This window comes from Protopterus annectens, chromosome 1.part2 (genome assembly GCF_019279795.1).
Source record: "Protopterus annectens isolate FY-2018-M chromosome 1.part2, PAN1.0, whole genome shotgun sequence".
NCBI lineage: Eukaryota > Metazoa > Chordata > Ceratodontiformes > Protopteridae > Protopterus > Protopterus annectens.
Window position 1 is genome coordinate 541,780,491 of NC_056727.1, and position 22,645 is coordinate 541,803,135.

General features: G+C 42.0%; 1 protein-coding gene across 1 annotated transcript in view; it reads left to right on the forward strand.

Annotated features, from left to right (window-relative positions):
- The window catches only part of LOC122790011 (son of sevenless homolog 1-like), a gene marked incomplete at its 5' end in the record, with an annotated part of 1,046,520 nt that overhangs the window by 280,703 nt on the left and 743,172 nt on the right, over positions 1 to 22,645 (forward strand). The window contains 1 exon segment of the mRNA XM_044057549.1: positions 21,149 to 21,252. Within this exon segment, the coding sequence (XP_043913484.1) occupies positions 21,149 to 21,252 (104 nt within the window).

The following is a 22,645-nucleotide window of genomic DNA, read 5'->3' on the forward strand; positions in this document are numbered from 1 at the left end:
GCCCAAAAATGTTACACCATGCAGGCCTCTGTTTGCCTAAAGTTCCTGTCATTTCATACATGTTGCATGCGTACAAAGTACTGAGTAAAATAGAACAGTGTAAGTAACATTTCCTGCTGCTGGATGACTACTTAAAACAGAAACAGTGCAAATGACACAGAACACACTCAGTGCTGTTTACTGCTGCTTTTTTTTCTAATTTAGTTTAAATGGCACTAATTTGTGAGACAATGAATTCCAGTCCATTTACTTCTCCCCTCCCCCATAACACTTAGCTTCCCTAGCTGTCAAAGTCCTGAGGGTAATTTGACCTGGTAATTCCATTGTTTGGCAGATCTCAGCAGGGTGCTTGACTCATGTAATTTAATCTTTGCTCAAGCATTTCCTTTGTTAGAGGGGATATTTTTTTGCTGCACTATAGCCATGTCCTTACTTGACTGCAATCACATCCAGTAAGGTCTTGCACCAAGGAGCTAAAGAATAAAACATTTATACTATTAACCAGTTTAGATCTTTATTAATTTAAGTGTTAAGGTATCACTTCATGCTTCCACCTTGTTAAAAATTGAGATTTACATGTGCAAAGTGTGTTGGTATGCAGTGTTTGCCTTCATATGTTTTTACTCTACTGGTTGGTTTGCAAAAAAAGACCTTTTGCAGTGTCCCTGGATTTGTCTTTGTACATACAAACCACATTGCTATATATTTCCCCTTCCTTTTCCTTGTGCCCAGAAGTCACTTATAACAAAGTAATTTTTTTATTGATTTTTTTTTAAATAAAGGACATCAAGGTTAACTTACCCTGAATCAGATAATGGATGCCACTGCAAAGAACCACTGTTGAAATATTTGTGCATGGACAAAATCCCTTACTAAATCTATTTGCCAGCCTCCAGTTCAATTGGTGCTATGGCTTTAATATACTGGTGTGTTTGCTCATGCCTTCCAAATATCTCCACCATTACATACCAGTTTTGCAGTGTAGTAACCACCCGACATGCCCATACACCTTTAGCAATCAATATGCAGCTACTCCTGTTCATGTGAGTATGTGAATTCATTTTCAGACTTAAGGTGTGGAAGCTGCACTGAATAATTCTAGGGGCTTGTTCAGGTTTCACATGGTGCTTGCTTAGAGCTACTCTCATGTTAAGCCACTATGAATATGTTGCACTGCCACCTCTGATACCAGGGTAATGTTTTAATCTTTCTATTCCCGCACTGCACACTAGCAGTATCTGGTGCAAATACAACAGAGAAGTATGCAAGCAATACACCACCTAAGCATCATTTGCCGTGCAGAATGTACAAGTATGCATACCAAATTTCTGTTTCCAAACATCAGTGTTACTACACTACTACTGAATAAAATGAACAGCACTCAGGCTGGGGGAAGGACAAGGGAGCCATGACATCACAGAATGGGTGGGTCTTATTATTTTAGTTAGAATCAGATGACGGCTGTGGTGATGTCACTTTGGGGGAGGGAACTGATTAAAAAAAAAAAAAGTACCTGCACTGCCTGGCCTCGATGATGTCAGTAATTGGGCGACTCCAGCAAACTTTATTCAAACATGAGAGAATCATTTTGTAAGTGAAACCATCACAGTATGAGAAGGTAGGCTTCTGTTGCAGAAGTAAGGGGAATTATAAAAATTGTAAATGCTTTATTGTTGTTGCTTTACAGAGGACAATGTAAATAGGGAGGAAAAGGGCCGTGAAGTTAAGGAATACAGTAGAGAAACCTGTTGTGCTCAATTAAATGGCTGAAACTGTTGATATATTTTTAAACAGGCAACATGAATTGCAATGAAAATCTACCTACAAACAGACTTTTCCTATAGAAAGTTCATGAAAAGTATTGGTTCATAGACCGTTATTAAGCAAACACCCTTCCATGTTTTCCTGTATGTAAATGACAGGACAGGTTACCAAGGGGCATATTATTGGGTTTTAGGTGGCCAAGCATTAATACACTGCATCTAGCCAGTACAGGCATAGGTGCTAGTCCAGGAAAAAATTCCAGTTCCCCATCCATTGTTGGTCATGATTGTTCTTGAATAGGGTCAAAGACGAACCCTGCATTACATGGATGGGAAGCCTGTGCCATAGAGAGGATAATCTCAGTGACACATATCTGTCCCTCCAACATGTTCGTTTTCTGTTGCAAATGAGGATTAGGTCCTTCAGTTAGGTATTTCTCATACTATTAGACGTATATAGGTGCCTTACTGTAGCAGATGATGCCTTGTAAACCAAGCACATATTTATTTATTTATTTATTTCCAGTTTGATTACCGGGTAAGTCCACTGGATCAACCTGGCCCATTTTCAGTAGAGGCCCGGGGAGAAAAGCTTCGAGAATGCATTGAAAAAACAGTTTACATACTAAAGTTTACATACACACAGAAAAACAGTTCACATACTAAATTTGCAAGAAAAAAAAATTCATACAGGATTTACAAGAAATGCAAGCAAGGTATGAGAATGCATTAGTAGTTTACAAATATGATTACAAGAAATACAACCTTGTACCAGATAATTCTGTAGAACAGATTAAAATTAAGCTTTTTCATTGAGTATAGGAAGCAGAAATTCGCTGAAAGTAAGTGTTAAGGTTGTACTGATATTTGATATGATTAGTTTGGATCCACAAAAGATAGTGAAATATGCTTTGAATGCACAAATTGAGTAGAAAGAAGTACTCTGTATTTACAATATTTACATGAGTTGTTGAGCAAATATAGCTCTGGGAGTGGAAAAAGTAGGGAGAGGGATAAAGCAGCGGGAGATTGCAGGGAGATTTGATAGAGTTGAAAGAAAGTGTCTGAGGGAGGTATAGAGGGCTTATGTACTAGGACTAGGAGGGGGAGACTCTTGTGGCTTGAAGTGATCTAAGCTCATGTAGGGAGGAGGCAGGAGCACTTCCATTTAGTAGACAAATGTGTGAAAAGCTGGGCCTTGAAATTTTCATAGTTTGGGGTGGTTCTTAGTGACTGATGAAGGGAATTCCATTTTTTTCCTAGAGCATAGGAGAGGAGCAGTTGGCCAGCAGGATGCTTGGGTTTATGGATAGCTATTAAGTTCTGAAGTTCAGATCTAAGGGTTCTGTTGGGAATATTGGGAAGGATGTTAGAGTGGGGCATTTTGTAGGCTGAAATATGAGAGTATGTGCTATAGAGAGTTGTAGGTAATCTAGGTGGTCTGGCAGATGTTCATCATGTTACCCTGCTGCAGTCATCACACTTGGGTTATCCTGTCGTCAGGCGGTCCCGCAGTCGGCCGGAATTCCAAAGTCTCAGTCCGGCGTCGGTTGCTGTCGCCTCTTCCCTGACGTCAGTGCGCCAGGGGTATATATAATGCAACCGACGCCATTTTCTTCAGTCTTTCTTGCCGCGCGGTGCCCGAAGCAGAAGCAGTAAGCAAGTGCCGGTCGGCCGACTCCTGAGATTTTCGAATTCGAATTTCAGACCGAAGTCTTCTATAAAGCTAAGTACCCCATTGGGGAAACTTTTCTTACCTCAGACCGATGTCAGAAAAAGTTAACAATTGTATTTCTTGTGGGAAGCAAATACCTCATAAGGATTTTCATTCTTATTGCATACCTTGCCTAGGCCCAGACCACGATGTCACTTCTTGTCGGTTTTGTGCTAGGTTTAATAAGCGTACTATTAAAAGACGCTTTGATTTCGCACGACACTACGGTAGGAAATTTAACTACAACATGCCGTCGGAGCAACCGACTACCGGCGTGCACAAAAAACGCAGTGATTAGGACAGGCAGCCCAGGCCTAAGCCAGATTCTGAGGCCTCGGCTGATCCGGTCTCCGGTCCTCAGTGAGGCTCCGATGCAGCCCCTGACTACCGCAGATCTGGAACCCGAGACCGCTACGGAAATTTAGACGGAATGTACCAGGCCGACACAGCCTTTTACTTCAGGCCATTCCGACGACTTTGCTTCAAAAGACGTCGGTGCTACAGAAATGCCATCAGTTTCTGAAGGCGTTTTCAGACCAACAACTCTCACCATTAAAACATTTTCTAAGTCGAAGACTCCTCCTAAAACTAAAAGGACTGCACTTCAGTCTCCTGTTCAAGGCCCTATGCCTAAGAAACAGATGCTCAAAATGGCTGAAGATTTGATTTCTTTAATCAGGGGTTCACAGCCCCCTCCTGACAAAAGGCCTAGACAAGAGGAAGATTTTGCTTCCTCTGAGCAAATGTCCATTTCTTCAGACTCCTCTGAGGACCAAGACTATTCCTCCTCTCCTTATGAAGATTCTGTTGCTGAGGACTCTATTCCCTCAGCTTCTCCTCCTGAAGACTACTCCTTTGGGGAAACTTTACACACTATGAGGGAACATTTTCACTGGGAAGGTCAAGACTACTCTTCAAAGAAAAGGCTCAGAGAGTTTCTTTTACTCCCCCAACACAGACCACTTGCCATCCCACCAGTTTTGGACATTGTGGATGATGTATATTTAGAATCCAGTTTCAACCCAGACTCTCTACCTCCTGCTCCGGCTAAGCCTGACAGATACTACAGAGTGCCTGATTCCCACAAATTTCTTTACAAAAGCCCAGTAGCTGGCCCAGAGACTATCTCCCAGGGTCCCAAGGGGGCTAAGGCTTCTATGGCTAAAAACCAAGTACCTTCTGAGAGGGATTCCAGAGCACTAGACAGGTGGGGGAAAAAGGTTTACAGCTCAGCCACACTAGCTATGAGGGCACTGAACTGTCAATTTCATTTGCTTAAGTATCAGCAATTTCTAATCTCTCAGTTAAAGCAAAGAATAACCACTCTGCCCCAACAATCTGAATTGAAAGAAGTACAGGATCTGTTGCACGCCACTGAGCAGGTGGGCAAACATACCTTACAATGTGGGTTTGATTCTTTGGAGGCCTCCTGCAGAGCAGCTGTCACTGGGTCTGTTATACGTAGGCATGCTTGATTAAAGGAACAAACTCTGCCTGATCATGTTAAAGCAAAACTACTAGATGCTCCCTTACAGCAGGATGTTCTTTTTGGAGTTAAAGCAGAAGAAGTTTAAAAGAAAATGGAAGATAAGGCAAAATCTATGCAGACAGTCAAAGATTTCCTACAAGTACAACCCCCTCGCTTCAGCAGAAACTGGCCAACAAAAATTGGTCCTTTCCGGCCACTGACAGACCGCAGAGGGGTAAATACAGATGCCCAAGGGGCAGAGGACAACCACAAGCCCAGTATAAACCTCGCCAATGGGGCACTACAACACAGAAGGGAGGAGAAGACAGGTCTCAATCCACCAGAAGGTAAACTCAATGACTTGCACCTCATCTGGCCAAGCAATACTCTCTTGGCAGCCCCCTTGGGGGAAAACTCGCACTTTTTGCAGACAACTGGCAGATAGTCACAAAGGACAAATGGGTCCTAGACATAATTTTACGAGGATACAGATTCCACTTTCACACCTTGCCAATGAAAAGAGGAATGCCAAACCTGCCACAAAATCAATGGGCAGAGGCACAAAAGCAAATTACAGCTCTCATGGACATGAGAGCCATTCATCTGGTACCTACTCGAGAGCAAGACCAAGGATTTTACTCAAGACTCTTTCTAGTGCCCAGAAAGGACAATGCCTGGAGACCAATTGTGGACCTTTCAATTCTAAACACTTACTTACAAGTACCCAAATTCAAGATGCTAACACTACAGCAGCTACTTCCCATGTTGGGCAAGGAAGCATGGCTAGTAACGTTGGACCTCAAGGAGGCATACCTGCATGTCCCTATCAGACAAAGTTGCAGAAGATACCGCCATTTCATTGCAGGTTCAACCCATTACCAATTCTCTGCACAGCCCTTTGGCTTATCTACTGTGCCCAGAGTTTTCACAAAATGCCTGGCACCAGTAATTGCATACTGCAGACAAAGAGGAATTCAAATATATCCATACCTGGACGACTGCCTTATCCAAGCAGAAAGCAAAGACATTCTCTTACATCATCTGGCCTTTGTAAAGCATCTACTAAACTGCCTGGGGTACACAGTAAACGAAAAGAAGTCAAAACTAGTACCCTCACAAAAAATGACATTCCTGGGTGCCAGCTTGAATACAACGGCCCAGAAGGCTTATCTTACGCCAGACAAGCAACTACAACTGACTCGATATTTCAAGACAATGGCAACAAAGACCCAGTTAACTGCAAGAAAAATTCTGCAGGCTTTGGGCTTCATGGCATCTTGCATACTAATAATACCATTTGCAAAGCTGCATATGAAGAAGTTACAGTGGTACCTAAAAAGTGTATGGTCTCAACACAGCCACAGCTTGGACACAATGATATCTCTCATTCCTTGCCTACAACAGGAATTTCTATGGTGGTCACAGGCATGTCACCTCAACAAGGGTCAGCCTTTCACCTTGCCCCCAGCCATGCAGACTATCACAACAGATGCTTCAGACTACGCCTGGGGGGGCGCACATGGCAGGACAATGCATTCAAGGCCTATGAACTGCAGATCAAAGAAATCTGCACATAAATCAAAAAGAGATGCTAGCTGTACAGAAAGCTCTGACAGCCTTCAAGGATCTATTACATCCAGGACAACTTGCAATAAAGACGGACAACACCACAGTAATGTGGTACATAAACAAACAAGGGGGTACACATTCCTACCCTCTATGTAGGCAAGCAATGATCTTATGGATCACAGCTCTGGCCTACCAAGTCCAGTTACAAGCTCAATTCCTGCCAGGACAGAAGAACACATTGGCAGACGACCTCAGCAGAAACATCAAAGATCCCCACGAGTGGAAACTAGATCCACAAATATTTGCAATGATAACTCAAAAATGGGGCCTTCCAAACATAGACCTGTTTGCCAGTCCTCAAAACTACCAACTGACAAAATTTTGTACAAGGACCTTCCACCATCAAGCTTGGAAAGTGGACTCTCTCTTTCAGTTGGAAAAACCTGACAGCATATGCCTTCCCTCCATTACATCTCCTCACAAAGGTTCTTTTGAAGGTCAAAAAGGAGAGACCACGACTGATTCTCATAGCCCCAGACTGGCCACGCCAGCACTGGTACCCGCTATTGAAAAATATGGCCCACAGCCCATCATGGATATTGCCTCAAATACCCCATTTGCTCACACAACAAAACAAACAGATTCTTCACAGCCAGCTCAAAACTTTAAATCTGGCTGCATGGCAAATCAACTAAACATCAAACCAGCTCCTCTTTCACAAGCAGTTCTGGATGTTATTCTGGAAGCCAGGAGGCCAAGCACCAGGAAGGCTTATTTGGACAAATGGAAAAGGTTTTGTGCCTGGAACCAAGCTAAAGGCCAAGACACAATTCAGCCTCACATGCCTCACATTCTACAGTATTTAGCTGAGATGTTGCACAAAGGATTTTCCTTTTCCTCAATTAAAATCCATGCTTCAGCTATTTCAGCTCACTACAACACGGATCCACCTTTATTTTCACATCCTCTTCCAAGGCAGTTCCTCAGAGGGGCAAAAAACATTAGACCACCCAGGAGAGCTCCTACACCAACATGGGACCTCAACTTTGTTCTGGAAAAACTAACACTACCTCCCTTTGAACCAGCTTTCTCTGCAGATCTTCAGTTCCTATCATGGAAGACTGCCCTGCTCCTAGCAATAACTTCAGCTAGGAGAGTCTCAGAGCTACAGGCACTAATGGCAGTGGAACCTTTCCTCGTTTTTCATCAAGACAGAGTTTCTCTACGAACTAATCCTTCCTTCATGCCTAAGGTGGTTTCCAGTGTAGCTTTGAATCAAACCATCCACTTACCCACTTTCTTCCCCAATCCACAGAACAAAGGTGAGACACTTCTGCATTCCTTGGACATTCACAGGCATCTTCGTTACTACTTGGACAAAACTAAGGCTTTCAGAAAAATTACCGGCTCTTTGTATCCTATGCTACAGCTTCTCAAGGGAAGGCTATATCTAAGCAAACCATTTCTAAATGGATAGGTCATTGCATACGTTTCTGCTATACCCATCATGGGAAACCAGTTCCTGCTACCATTAGATCCCACTCTACCAGGGCAACAGCTACCTCTACAGCCTTTCTCAGGGGGGTTCCAAACAAGGAAATTTTAGAAGCTGCAACTTGGAGTTCAGTACACACCTTTACCAAACACTATCACTTACCTCTTTACTCTAAGTCCAGGGCGGGCTTCGCCACTGCAGTTCTGCAGGGCCTTATTGCCTCCACTAACCCTCTGATACCTCCCCCCTACCTTAGCTTTGGGATTCAACCCAAGTGTGATGACTGCAGCAGGGTAACACGATGAACATAGTACAGTTTTGTACCTACCATAAATGTAGATGTTCGAGTGTTCACCCTGCTGCATTCCAGGTTACCCTCCCTCCATCCCCTCTGATCTACTGGAAAAATCTCTTCTATGCCTTACTGATGTATTTGCTTATAGCTGAAGGGATTTTGTGTTTGTGCAGTGTTCACTCCATTTGGTACTAATTCTGACCACCTTTTTGGGAGCACCTGACATCTGGGGCAAGAAGAACTGAAGAAAATGGCGTCGGTTGCATTATATATACCCCTGGCGCACTGACGTCAGGGAAGAGGCGACAGCAACTGACACTGGACCAAGACTTTGGAATTCCGGCCGACTGCGGGACCGCCTGACGACAGGATAACCCAAGTGTGATGACTGCAGCAGGGTGAACACTCGAACATCTACATTTATGGTAGGTACAAAACTGTACTTTCTAGCCAGTTCAGGGATTGTAGGGTGAGGCAGTGGTGAGTGGAATTTTTGGATTTGGAGGCAAATTTAGAGATTTTATTGTAGCAGCTTTCTAATTTGGAGGAAATGGAGGAGGACAGGTTGGTTAGGAAAGGAGCACCATATAGTAAGGAAGGAAGGAGAAAAGTAGAGGCTAGAGTTTGCTTTGTTGAGTTGGAGAGAGAGTGATCATTCCTATACAGCATACCTAGCTTTTGGTGGGTCTTTTTACTGTTTTGTTGTACATGTATATCGAACTTTGTGTTCATCAACTATTATACCTAGCAGTTTAGCGGAGGGGATGACTTCTGTAGGTGAGTTGGTTTTATTGAAGGAATAGTTCTTAGTGGGTGGGAATAGTAGAATTTTGGATTTGCTTGCATTAAGAGATAGGTGGTTTTGGTGCATCCAGTTTTCAGTTTCTGAGAAAGCAGTTTGGGTTTTTGACATCAGCTCTTGGAGGTTACTGGCAGAGCAGACTATGGTTGAGTCATCCGCGTATTGAATAATTATGGTGTCAGGAATAGCAGTATGGAAGTTATTGATGAAGATGTTAAATGGCATAGGTCCGAGGATGGATCCTTGTGTGTAAGAAGGAAAATATGGAGTTTTTCCATTTGACAGCCTGAGATCTGTCTGATAACTGGAGTTTTAGGTGAGATGTGAAGGTTTGAGAGATGACAAAGAAGATGGTCGTGGGAGATAGTAACAGATGCCTTGGATAGATCAAGAAAAACAGTAGAAACTAGCTGTCCTGAATCACAGGCTTGGTTAACAGTATCTAAGAAAGAAATTAGGGTGGTTATGGTGCTGTGGCCAGGGCGGAAGCCATGCTGAGTAGGTGTGAGGAGATTATTATGGGTCAGGAATGGCATAAGTTGGAGGTGGATGCACTTTTCAAGGATTTTAGAAATAGGGGAGAGTAAGGCAATGGGGCGGAAATTTGAGATACTGGTATTTTTCCCTCCCTTATGAAGAGGGAGAATGAAGGCTGCGCACCAGAGTTTGGGGACATAGGATTCTTTTATTGATCTGTTTATTATGATACTGATTGGGAGAGCAATGCCATCTGCGGCGCGTTTTAGAAAGGATGATGGAATGTTGTTGGGTGCATTAGAGCAGGACTTAAGTTTGGATAGCAGTTTTTTTATGAGAGTTGTGGAGACAAGTTTAAGCTCGAACAGAGGAGGAAGGTTATTTGGTGGGTTTGGGGGGGGGGGTAAGGTGAAGGGTAGCTGGATTATTGTTGGGAAAAGATTTTGTGAGGGAAGAGATGGTTTCGATGAAAAAGGAGTTTAATTCAGAGCCTAGTTCAAGGTCAGTTCTGTTTGGGTTGGGCAGGGATTTGTTTTTGAGCCTGGATGGAGAAGTGAGTTTGTCGTCTTCCAAAATTTTTTTGGGTTGTTATAGTTATTTGACTGGAGCTTAGTATAGTAGGTTTTTTGTCCTTGATTAGCTTTTTTTGCGAGATTACAGAGCTGTTTATAATGAAGCAAGGTATTAGGTAGATTGTTTTTTGGTGAAGTTTCCACAGTTTGTCCCTTTGGTGTATAATTTATTTGGTCTCACTGAAGAGCCAGGGCACTGCATTAGTTTTGATTCTTTTGTTTCTAATGGGGGCTATGGAGTTTAAAGTGTTGAGGAAGACAGAGTTAAAATGGTCTATAGATTTATTGATGGGAAGGGTGTTTAAAATATGCCAGTTCATTTGTTTGAATATATTTGAGAAAGTAGTAGGGTGGAAGTTGCGAAGGTTGCGAGTAAGGATATATTGATGTTGGTATGGAGAAGAGTTAGTGGAACGATGAATGAAGGCTGGGAGATGGTCGCTAATGGTATCAGGAGTAGTGCCAGAGTTTGTTATTTTATTAGGATTGGAGACTAGGATCCAGTCTAAGGTGGATCCAGGGGGATTAATTTTGTTAGGCCTGGTGATAGAGAGGATAGTCTGAGTGAAGTTGTCAAGGTTGATGGGTAGGGAAGGAGAGGGGCTGTTGAGTTTGTTCCAATCAATATTTACATCTGCTAAGATGCAAGTCTCATAGTTAATTTTTGTGGAAGCCCACAGGAGAATTTCTTCAAGTATTGATATATTATTACCAGGAGAGATATAGAGGGCAATGAAGCAGATGTTTTTGTGCTTGTTTAGTTTTAGTAGTCCAGCAGTTAGTTCAGTGTTATGGAATTGGGGGATTAGAATTTGGAGGGGTATTAAGGTGAGCGGATTCGAATAGACTAAGGTGGTGCCGCCGCCTTCTACTCGGTCATTTCTGAGAATATGGAATCCAGGGGAGTAGAATTTCTGAGTTTGAGATGGAGGGTTTGAGCCAGGTTTCAGAGATGGCTAGGATGTCAGGTTGGTAATGGCTTAGCCAGGTGTGGAATTGATGAGATTTATTGGTAAGTCTCTGAGCGTTTATTGTGAAGATCTTTAGGGTATTAAGAGAGGTGGAAAAGTTATGTGGTTGGTGGTGGTGTTACAGGTTATGGGTCCAGGGTTGGGATGTATGTCACCCGCTTGGAATAGTTTATTAAAGAAGACGTCCTTTAGCCATTTTGGCTTGCATGGAGTAGATTTGGGAAAATTAAAGATAGGAGTTGGTGACACTATCTTGGCTTTAGTGAAGAAGATTTTAGTATGAAAAGGAGCAAAGGGTTGGATTGAATGAGAGAAGGGGAGATAGAGTGGAAATGGAGGAGAGAGTGTGAGGGTACAGGAGAGTAAGGAGGTTGTTTTAGTTGGTAGTATTGGACAGGCATAGAAGGTATAAGAGGTGGCTTGGTATAAGGAAATTAGTAGCAGAAGTAGGTAGGGGTGTGGAGGATCTGGTGATGTAAGGAAAACATGTCAGAGGGGAGAAAGGTAGAGAAATCTGGGTTATAAAGAGAGAGAAGTATGGGGTTATAAGAGGGAGAGGTATGGATTATAAAGGAAATCGATGGTAATGACTGGGACTAATGTGTTGTAAAGTAATAGAGTTATTATGGGAATAGAGGGAGTATGTAATAAAGTTTAGAGTTATATTGGGAATCTGAGAAGAGAGGGGGAAGGTGTAGGTATAAGGGTGGGATGCAACTGTAGGAGTGTATGTGTGAGGGTTATGTGAGGGAGTGGTAATGAGGAGAGGAAAGGAATTAGATAATTAAGCTGATGGGTGTGGTAAGGTGAGAATAAAGATGAGTACTGGGGTGGGTGGGATTTGGGGGTAGGGTAGGGGACTGGAGTGAGCCCGCAGAGCGAACGGAGCGGGTTATAGCAGAGAAGACAGAGCGGGCAGCAGAAAACAATCAATGAAGCAGAGAGCAGTGCCCAAGGTAAGGGGGCACAGGGAATGTGCACTAGGTCACAAAGTATCTAAGGTAGAGAGAAGCAGAGAAATACACAGGGGTTTGGAGCTAAGCAGGATAGTGGAGGTCGTTGGGGGAAAAAAGCTATACTTGCTAGGAGACAGGAGCAGTTGGTAGTGAGTAAAAGCTGCCACCTAGTGGACAAACAGCATAGGTCTGAGGTAAAGGCACAAGCTGCCTGGGAGGGGTGGGATGGAGCCTAGAGAGCTTGGAGGGAGATGGTAGGCTGCTAGCAGGTGCACGCTGAGTCAGATAACCATTAGGGATTACAAATGATTTACACAAATAGGATGCATACAAGCTAGTTGTAGTACTTCAGGGGTGACAGAATAGTTGCAGGAGTCACTACTGGGACCCCTTTGGTAGTTCTTTCAAGATTCATTGATGTTCTTTCAGGGTAAGATGCCCAGGTACTATATGGAACAAGGTGAGATGCCTGGGGGTGGATGAGACATAGCTATTTGGAACTGTAGAAGGAACAATAAGTAGTTAGAGACAGGAGTGTAACAAATCAGTCAGTGACCTGTAAGATATTTAGTTAGTTTAGAAATAGTAGTAAGTGAACTAGGGGGGGGGTGGAGAAAAAGTGTGTGTGTAAGCAGCAACCTGAGAATAAATGGGAGTGTAGTAAGCAGAAAAAGTTACAAAAGCAGAGTGAATACACACACTAAGACATTCAATATCAAACAGCAAATTCTACAGTTTCAATTTCAGCCCAGGCAGGGAGATACAGAGCAGTAAAAATCCACATTAGAGCAGACAGTTAAAACAGCCATTCATCATTCAGAACCCTGTACTCAGGAGTCAGCAATTATCATTAAACCAGTTAATCAGGTTTCTAATAAAAAATGCTAATTCTTCAGAAAAGTGAACTAACGCTGATTGAGCACATCCAACATTTCTAAAAAATGTACTGCAGTTACTTCTATAAACATACAGTAGGGCAGCAAGTACATATAGAACGCAATCACTCAAAAACTACTAGGCAGGGAGATACAGAGCAGTAAAAATCCACATTAGAGCAGACAGTTAAAACAGCCATTCATCATTCAGAACCCTGTACTCAGGAGTCAGCAATTATCATTAAACCAATTAATCAGGTTTCTAATAAAAAATGCTAATTCTTCAGAAAAGTGAACTAACGCTGATTGAGCACATCCAACATTTCTAAAAAATGTACTGCAGTTACTTCTATAAACATACAGTAGGGCAGCAAGTACATATAGAACGCAATCACTCAAAAACTAGTGGGTTTTGTATTAGTACGGCCGCCTTCAGTTAAAACAGAGGGGAAACTGTTGCAGATAATAGCAAACAAAATGTTGTATTGTTGTTATAATAGAGTATTATATTTCTTTACAAACTATGTACTGCTATGGCTTCTTCCAGTTAGAACAGAAGGGGAGCAGCAACAGATAATGGTGGACCCACAGAGTACTTTTGCCTATGTCAATTAATCAGTTAAGGGTCAATTCCACACAGTCCGCTCTGGGCAGACCGATTGGTAAGCAACGAGTGCTGCAGGACTCGTTCACTTCTCAATAGTCTGTAGGAGACCGAGAATAAAAGATAAGGCTCTGAGGTGGCTTGCTTTATTTCATGTTGTTTATTCCTTGTATTCTTTTTGTGAGGAATATGTAGGAGTGACCCAGTTATTGTAATTGCCTGGTAAGGTACATACCAAAGGGGGAGCACTGTACTCAATGATCAGCTTAATGAGGGCCAGTACAGTAGAACAGTTGCGTCTTTGGAGCTGGATAGTGTACCCTTGTAAGTTTCTCAATATTGAATGATTTCCTTACAACAGTAGGCACACAATGGTCAAAGGCCAAGTAATTTTCCACATATGTTCCCAAGTCCCTAACTACTGGGTCTACTCTTAGGGAATGTATGGTCTGTGTGGTTATTCCCAGGGGTGACTATCTTTCCAAATTATACTAAAGTATGAAAAAGTGCAGAAACTCGGTAGCTAATGCAGAAATATCACAGTGGCCCTTTGAAATTACACAAAAGGTGTAGTTCAGCAATGTGGAATGTCTACCTAGTTTGAATGGAGGTAGATTGAAGCATATACACTGAAATCTCAGTGGTGTGGTTGCTAAGCTTTGTTAAGCTCTGTGTAGTTTATACAAAAAGATGACTGTGATACTATTCTGAAATTACCCCCAATAGATCTATTCAGGATACAGTGAGCTCTGTGATAGTATGAACATCTGCACTTATTAGTTGGTAAGACACAAACGGACAAATCGAAAAAATAAAAAAATGTGGAATGGCAAAATTAACATGACACGTAACACGAATAACAGTGCTTGTTAATTTGGCTTTTAAAATGTAGCATAATCACAAAAGCAAATTAAAAACTGCTTATCTTAGCAAAATTTCCAGCAGTAACTTCAAACGTTGAACAATACCAAAAGCTGACATTTTATAAATTAAAGTGATCAACCATTTGCAAGAACACAATCAACATACTTGGATAAAAATTCTGTGCAAATTTGCCAACAAGCAAGTATATTGCAGAATGCTGTACCAACAATTTCAGACATTCCTTTGGTAAGTAAAGATGTAACTGTTATCAGAAAAAAAAAAAGTTCCACACACACCCATCCACATACACACACACACAACACAACTCAAAGCAATGCAAAGCCTCTGCATGGCATTGTTTTTTTTTTTTTTTAACAGAAACTTGACAGGAAAACTCTAACCCTCATCTGTGAATTGAAACCTGGCTCACGCGAGTTCTGCGCAGTTGTCTAATAGCAGGAAGAATCCAGTAGATAACACTTGGTTATTTTACAGACAGGGGTTAATGTTTCCTTTTTCACTTCTCAATCGCTATAAAGCACCGAGATACAGCGGATAAGTACGTAATGTAGATGTAGGTACTTTAAACACACATACCAGTGAGACACAAATATACAAGTAAATTCAGCAAAACACCCACTGGTGAAAATCAGTAAATTAATATGATCTATAAGAGAAAGAAATAATGAGTTTTTAAAAACAACCATCATTCTAATGCAACTGTTAGGATGTGCAGACATTACTCATCAACTCCTTCAGATATAACTTTGTGCTTTGATACCGAAGGATAAAAGCATTAACTTTTTCAATAATAACATCACCCCCCACAGACAAAAAACACACACAGAAAAATGTATCCATAAATGATGAGATGATTTTCCAGCAGTATGTCATAACATCATTAACATCCTCTGCCTCTGTCATTCATTCTCTCACTCTCTGCCTTATTCACCCCCCATTCTCACTCTCATCTTCTCTCTCTCCTTTCCTTCATTCTCCCCCCTGCCTTGTCATTCATTGTTTCACTCTCTCTTGTATTCTCTCCCCCTCTCATTCATTCTGTTCCTATTTCTCTTGTCCTCTCCTTCACTCGTTCTTTCTCTCATTCATTCTCTTCCTGTCTCTTGTATCCTTTTCTCTCATTCTCATTCTCTCTCAAATCCTGCTCCTCTCTCTCATACCTTGTTCCTCTCTCTCATTCATTCTCTCTCGCATACCTTGTTCCTCTCTCTCATTCATTCTCTCTGTTGTATCTTCTCACTCTCTTGCATCTTCTCTTCCTGTCTTTCATTCTCTCCTCTCTTTCTCTCGTATCCTTTTCCACTCTTATTCATTCTTTTCCTGTCTCTCTTGTATCCTCTACTTCTGTCATTCATTCTCTCTGTCATATTCTGTCTCCCTCTCTAATTCAACTGATTAGTCTCTCTCTCTCTCATATCCTCTCTCTCTCTCTGTCCCTGTCAAATATCCTCACACTCTCTTGCAACCTGTCTCTCTCTCTCATTCATTCTCACTTTGTCTATTGCATCCTGTCTCTCATTCATTCATTCTCACTCTTCCCCCTCTCTATTCATTTTCTGCTTTCTTGTCCCCCCAATTAATTCCCTCTCTCATTCATTCTCTCACCCTTTCTCTTGTATCCTCTGTTTCTCGTATCCTCTCTCCCTCTCATTCGTTCAGTCTCTGTCTCTTATTCTCTGTCTTGCATTTGCTTTCTCTCCCACTCTCGTTCATTCTCACTCTTTCATGTATCCTGTATGTCCCTCTCAATCATTCTCTTATTCTCCCTTTCCTGACATATCCTTTCTCATTCATTCTCACTCTGTCTCGTGTAATCTCACTATCGCATTCATTCTCTTCCAATCTCTCTTGTATCATCTGTCTCCCTCTCTTTCATCCTCTCACTCTCTCTCTCTCATATCCTCTCCCTCACTCTCATTCAGTCATTCTCTCTTGTATCCTTTCTCTCCTCCTCTCATTTATTTTGACTCCTCCCTCTGTCATTCATCCTCTTACCCTCTCTCATTCATTCTCACTCTCTCTCTTGCATCCTCTGCCTCCTTCTCTCATTCATTCTCTTCCAATATCTGTTTTATTCTCTCACTCATTCATTCTTGTATCCTCTGCCTCCCTCACTCTGTCATTCATTCTCTCACTCTGTCACATCCTCTCTCATTCATTCATTCTCTCACTGTCTCCTGTCCCGTGTGCCTTTCTCATTCATTCTCTCACTCTCTCCCCTCTCATTCTCCGTCTCCCTCTCTCATGCATTCTCTCTCTATTGCATCCTCTCTTCCTGTGTCATTCATTCTGTCCTTTCTCTGTCCCCCCATTCATTCTCAGTCTCTTGTAGTCTCTCATTCATTCTCTTACTCTGTCTCGTATCCTGTCTCCCTTTCATTCATTTTCTCCCTCTTATTCTGTGTCATGCATCCTCTTTCTTTCCCTCTCTCATTCATTCTCACTCTTTCTTATGTCCTTTCTCTCCTTCGTATTTTTCTTTTTTTGTCTTGTATCCTCTCTCCCTTTCTCATCCATTCTTACTCTGTCTTGCAACCTCTCTCTCTCTGTTTCTCTCTCTCTGTCAGTCATTCTCACTTTCGTTTGTATCCTCTGTCTCATTCATTCTCACTCTTTCTCTTTTATACTCTCTCATTCATTCACTCCCTCCTTGCCTTGTATCCTCTTTAAATTTTGTACAGTAGAGCGGTATGCTTAATGTACATTGTGCAGAAACTGAAGAAAAATAAATGTCAGCTTACTGAACCTGAAGAAAACTGAACAAACAAAAATGAGCTGGTTCATAGGTTGGTACTAGGCTATCGGCCCTAGGGCCTATGCAAGCCTAGCCATAACAATTCCCTGGATATTTCTTCCCACAATATTTACTTCTCTGGACCCCTGTCTAGCAGGGCGACTGACATGATCCCTGGGGTGAATTTCCTATCTCCCATCCAATCATCAAGGTTCCTTTTGAAAAGGGCCAATGAGGCGCTCTGCTTAACATGTATGGGCAGTCTATTCCAGAGTATGGGGAGTCTCTGGGTCAGGAACCTATCCCTCCAGCATGTTTTGTTCATTGTGATGACAAGGTTTAGATCCCTGGAGCGTGTGGCTCTGAGGGATTGGGATTTCTTTAAGTGGAGCATGTCCAACAGCTCAGGGTTTGACATGGCCTTGTATGTTGAGCAGAGATTGCCTCTGAGTAGACGATATGCCACAGAGTATAGCTGGAGTTTTTTTTAGACAGTCAGCATATGCTTTAGGCCTCTGATTCTTTTAGTGAGGTATTTCTGTGGCCTTTCCAGCTGTTGCAGATGTCTTGTGAGGTACACACCAAACGGGGCATTATACTCTATAATGGGTCTAATGAGGGATGAGTAAAGTGGGACAATGACCTCCTTTTTTTCTGGATGAAAAGCCCTTAGTGATGAGGTGTGCCACACAGAAGGATTTCCTGACTGTTGTGGCGATGTGATTATCGAAAGTGAGACCACTGTCCACCTGTGTCCCTAAGTCTCTCATCACACTTTTGATGTTTAGTGTCCTGCCACCTATGTGGTAATTCATGGGTACATGATTTTTTCCAAAGGAGATAACTATACATTTATTGGCATTAAGCTTGAGCCCATTGCTCTGGCACCAGGCATCTGTTTCTGTAAGGCCCTTTTGTAGAATATCCACATCATTTGGGGATTCAATAATGGCCCCCAGTTTGCAGTCATCTGCGAACTTTGTTAGCCAGAGTCCCGTAGTGTTGGCCTGTACTTCAGCGAAGTATATGCCAAACAAGAGTGGTCCCAGGACTGAAACCTGAGGTACTCCACTTGTCTGGAGCTGGATTTGGAGTTGGCTACTTTTACAGTCTGGGTTCTTGCAGTAAGCCAGTTGGCACCCCATCAAGTGACGTAGGGATTTATGCCCAGCTTAGTAAGTTTATCTATGATTCCAGAGTTGGGGGATGGTGTTGAAGGCCCTGGCGATGTCCAGATAGGCTGTGTGAACTGCCTTACCCTCATCTACAGCTCTGGAGACTGATTCAAAGAAGTCAATCAGATTCAGGTGACGAGATCGGGCCTTCACAAACCCAAACTGGGTGGGGTCCAGTGTTTGAAGGTTGCCAATGTCTTTGTTTATAAGTTCCATGATAATACATTCCATGCCCTTCCAGATCAGGCTTGTCAGACTGATGGGACGATAGTTCCTGGGATCCAAGGCAGATCCCTCCTTGTGGAGTGGGATAACTGTAGCTGTGCCCCACTCAGTGGGCATATGAAGCCTTTGGTGAGGCTATGATTAAACATGACACTTAGGTGAGGTGCCAGTTCATTTTGTAGTTCATGCAGTACACATCCTGGGATGTCATCTGGTCCCATGGATGCTGTATTCTTAGCTTTGGAGAGTGCGGTTTCTACCTGTGTGGCTGTGATTACTGTAATTTGGCAATCTTTTGGTATTGAGATGGGCCCTTTAGGGGATGAGAGGGGGTGAAGTTGGCACTAAATCGATCTGCCAGGATATTGGCAATATCCTTGAGATCAGTATATTTAATGCCATTCTGTTGTAGCTCAGAGCAGATCTGAGCATTGCCATTTAGATTCTTGACATAACTATAGAATGCCTTGTGGTTGTCTTTGGAATCTTTGGCAATTTTATTTTCGTAACTAGCTTTTGAGGATTTTATGAGGGATCTCAGCTTCTTACTGAGGCTGGTGAGGGAGTTTTTTGCATCCTGGGATTTCTCCTCTTTTCTGCAACAGTTTCTTCCTTCTGTTGTATAGTTTATTTATAGCAGAGGACCACCAGATTGGCTTCCTTTTTTTGGAGAAGAACATCTTCGTTCTATTTGGGATGGCACGATTCATGCACGAGTGGATGTGCTCGTACAGTGCCTTAGTGTAGGATTCTGCAGTCGAACTCTCAGCTCCCGTCTGCATGGGTGTCGTGAAGTTTGTCACTTCTGACTTCAGTAGCATGAAGTTTGCTTTGGAGAAGTTTTTTAAGGAGGTTTCCTTACTGGGGGGTGGGGGTGGGATGTGGATGTCAAGGGTGATTTGCTTATGGTCAGACATGACCAATGAGGGGGTAACCGCTGGTGTGGAGCATCCATCTCCCATGTTGGTAATGACCAGGTCTAGGATATTGGAGCCCCTGGTGGGACAATGGACTAGTTGATCCAGGGCATTGGAATTATGAATTTCAAGAACCGTTGGGAAAAGGAGTTGGTACCCAAGTAGTTTTCCCAGTTAATGGCAGGGTAGTTGAAATCACCCAGTATTAGGGTGTTTGGTTGTATCTTAATATTTTCCAGTATGTTTAGAAAGGTGTAGTGAGAATCTTGGGACATGGTGGGGGGATCTGTAGCAAGCTACAGTTTGGATTGCAGTCTTACCTAGTGTTAGTTGCACCTGGAGAATTTCAGATGCATTGTTTTGGGCAACTAGCCTGGAGGTGTGAATATCCTTGTTGAATATGGACACTCCTCCACCTTTAGTGTTTCGGTCTTGGTTTTGTGGCCGAAAAGTGTGCTAAGAGTTGTAGCCTGATATTACAGGGGTGCTCTCTCGAGCCTTGAACCAGGTCTCAGTTACTGCACAGATATCGATGTTCTCCATTTTTAGGAGTGCCTCAAGAGAATGCATTTTGAGGTTTAGACTTCTAGCATTGAGTAGCATTACCTTCAGATTTTGCATGCTTGTAGCTGTTAACGGTGGTGGTTTTATCCTTTGAACCTTACCTAAAAAAGGCACATATATTAGGCTGTTCGTTATTTCAGTTCTGCAAAAAAAAAAAAAGTTAAAACGTGCAATACTAAAAGAATCCAGCAACAATTTCCAGCACAAGAATGGATCTTAGGCTCATATACACAGGAGACTACATGGTCAGCTAAAACAAATACAATATAGCAAGGATAATAAAAACAGCTCTGACTGGCAAAACAATACAGTTCAGTAACATCTGCATTACAAAAGTTCAAACAAGGAAGGGGACAGATCTTAATCTGCATCTTTTTCTCCCCAGAAAACATCTCGTTAATACCGCTGCAGAAAACACAAACTTACCATTCTTAATGTCCAGGTATAACACCCCCCATCTCATTGTCATTTACTTAGCAGTTTTAAAGCTCCAGTGCTTTTTTTTTTTTTTCTCCAGGCTGTCCTCCCCCACCTTGCAGTAAACAGTTAAGTCACTAACAGCGTTATTCAAACAATACCCAAAATAAAAGCATTCACTAAAAGTAGGCTGAAGGACCTACTTAATATATGTTGCAGCAGAAGCCATAATTTACTGTAAAAAGTAAGAGAAGACTTGTAAGGCTAAACTGAATCACTGCAAACTCCTTCAAGAAAATACATTCAGCAACAGAAAACTGTTAATAGCAATTCCTGCAGCTGAAACAGGGTAATGCAAATAGGAAGGGTTAAATGAATTAATGTATGTATGTTTAAAATGTAGGCATTCCTGAAGGAAAGGAGGCAAGGAGGGTGTGTCTTAGTCTTCAAGGCAGCAAAATCATTGGGATATTTTTCCAAATTATTAATGCTTGTTGCACAACTGCAAGACAGAAGTTTGTGGAAATATGTCTCGCTGTACCGCTAGCACTCAGAATGAGGGTCAGAAAAAATGAGAACTATTTCACCCTATATGTATTTGTAATTTTGAGTTGTTAAAGAGTTTTTTGATAGCTACTGACAATCAGTTTGTCATATTTTTTTCTTACAGTGTTTTGAATGTCTGCAGACATTGGGTAGAGCACCACTTCTATGACTTCGAAAGAGATGTAGATCTTTTGCGAAGATTAGAAGAATTCATTGCTACAGTGAGAGGTAAGTATCCACAAGCTAAAATGACATTTGGCCCTTCAGTGTAATATTGATTTTTATTTTTTATTCTTCACTTTTTTGTTTCAAACATGGTAATCTGTTAGCATGTTAATGTCAATAAATGTTCTCTTCAATGGCAGATTATAGTAGGGTTATATGTTCATAAGCAAGTACTAAGCTAGCTGCCCTTGCGGGCCATTTTAAGTCTACACAGTTTGCCTTTTTGTGCTCAAAATAACCTATGCCATTTCTTTATAGATTGGCCTTACCCATCCCATGGTCAATCGTTGCATATTACCCTTAGTGAGGATAACTTGGGTCATACCATAGATAATTTGAGGAGAACCATGCATGGGATAAAGCATTTGGGAACTGCCTCTGTCCATTAGTAGTACAGGGGGCCGTCCTGCATTAAATGTTCTGTTTCCCACCCATGGATCTATGTTGTGCTTGAAAATTGACAAGGGTGAACTTTGTTTTATGTGGATGGGGAGTCTTTTCCACAGCAGCGGTATCCTCTGCAAGATATACTTGTCCCACCAAACTGTTTTGTTGATGTTGCAGAAGAGGTCTAAATGCCTAGACCAAGTATTTCTGATACCGTTTGACTTGCTGATTGCAGTAAGTCCATCAGTAATCAGTCAAAGGATGCCTTGTACACAAGACACAGGTAAACTCTTAGCATCTTGTAGGAATACCGACAGGGCTGTGAGTTGGTCCATGTAGGACATGTTGTTTAGGCCTTGTATCCTCTTAATAAGGTATCTTTGTGGGCATTTCACTAAATGCATGTTCATGGTTGGCCTAATGTGGGCTGATTAAAGGTGGACAGTGACATCCCTAGATTCATACAATCCCTTTGTTTGTGAGCTGTGCAGTATAAGAAATACTTACATTTAGGAGAGAGATATTTTTTATTCTTTTTCTTATTGTAGCTGTCAACTGACCACAATATGGCAGAATGTCCCTGGTGTCACCTCATCATACCTATGAATTCTAAACTAAACTGTCCCTGATTTTGCAGAATGTCCCCTCCATAATTTTTTTGATTTTTTTTTTTTATATATATATAAACACTGAAGATTACAGTCTATATATAATGGCAGAGAATAGAACTTCCCTTAACTTTTTAAAGTGAATTAGAGTAGTAATTAAAAATTGTAATTTTGGGCCTTTCTACCCATATTATTTTTAGCTTTTTCCAGAATTCTTGAATGAAAAAGGTGAGTTATGCACCTCATATTTTGTTCCATCCCTCATAAAATCTGTGTCTTTTCCATCTGGATTCAACCTGTGGTTTATCAGATAAGGGCTGGCCATATTCCAAAGACTTCAGCCCATTGAGCTCTGCCTCCTCTAACCATAATCCCTCACTCAACTAAGATTACATCGGATC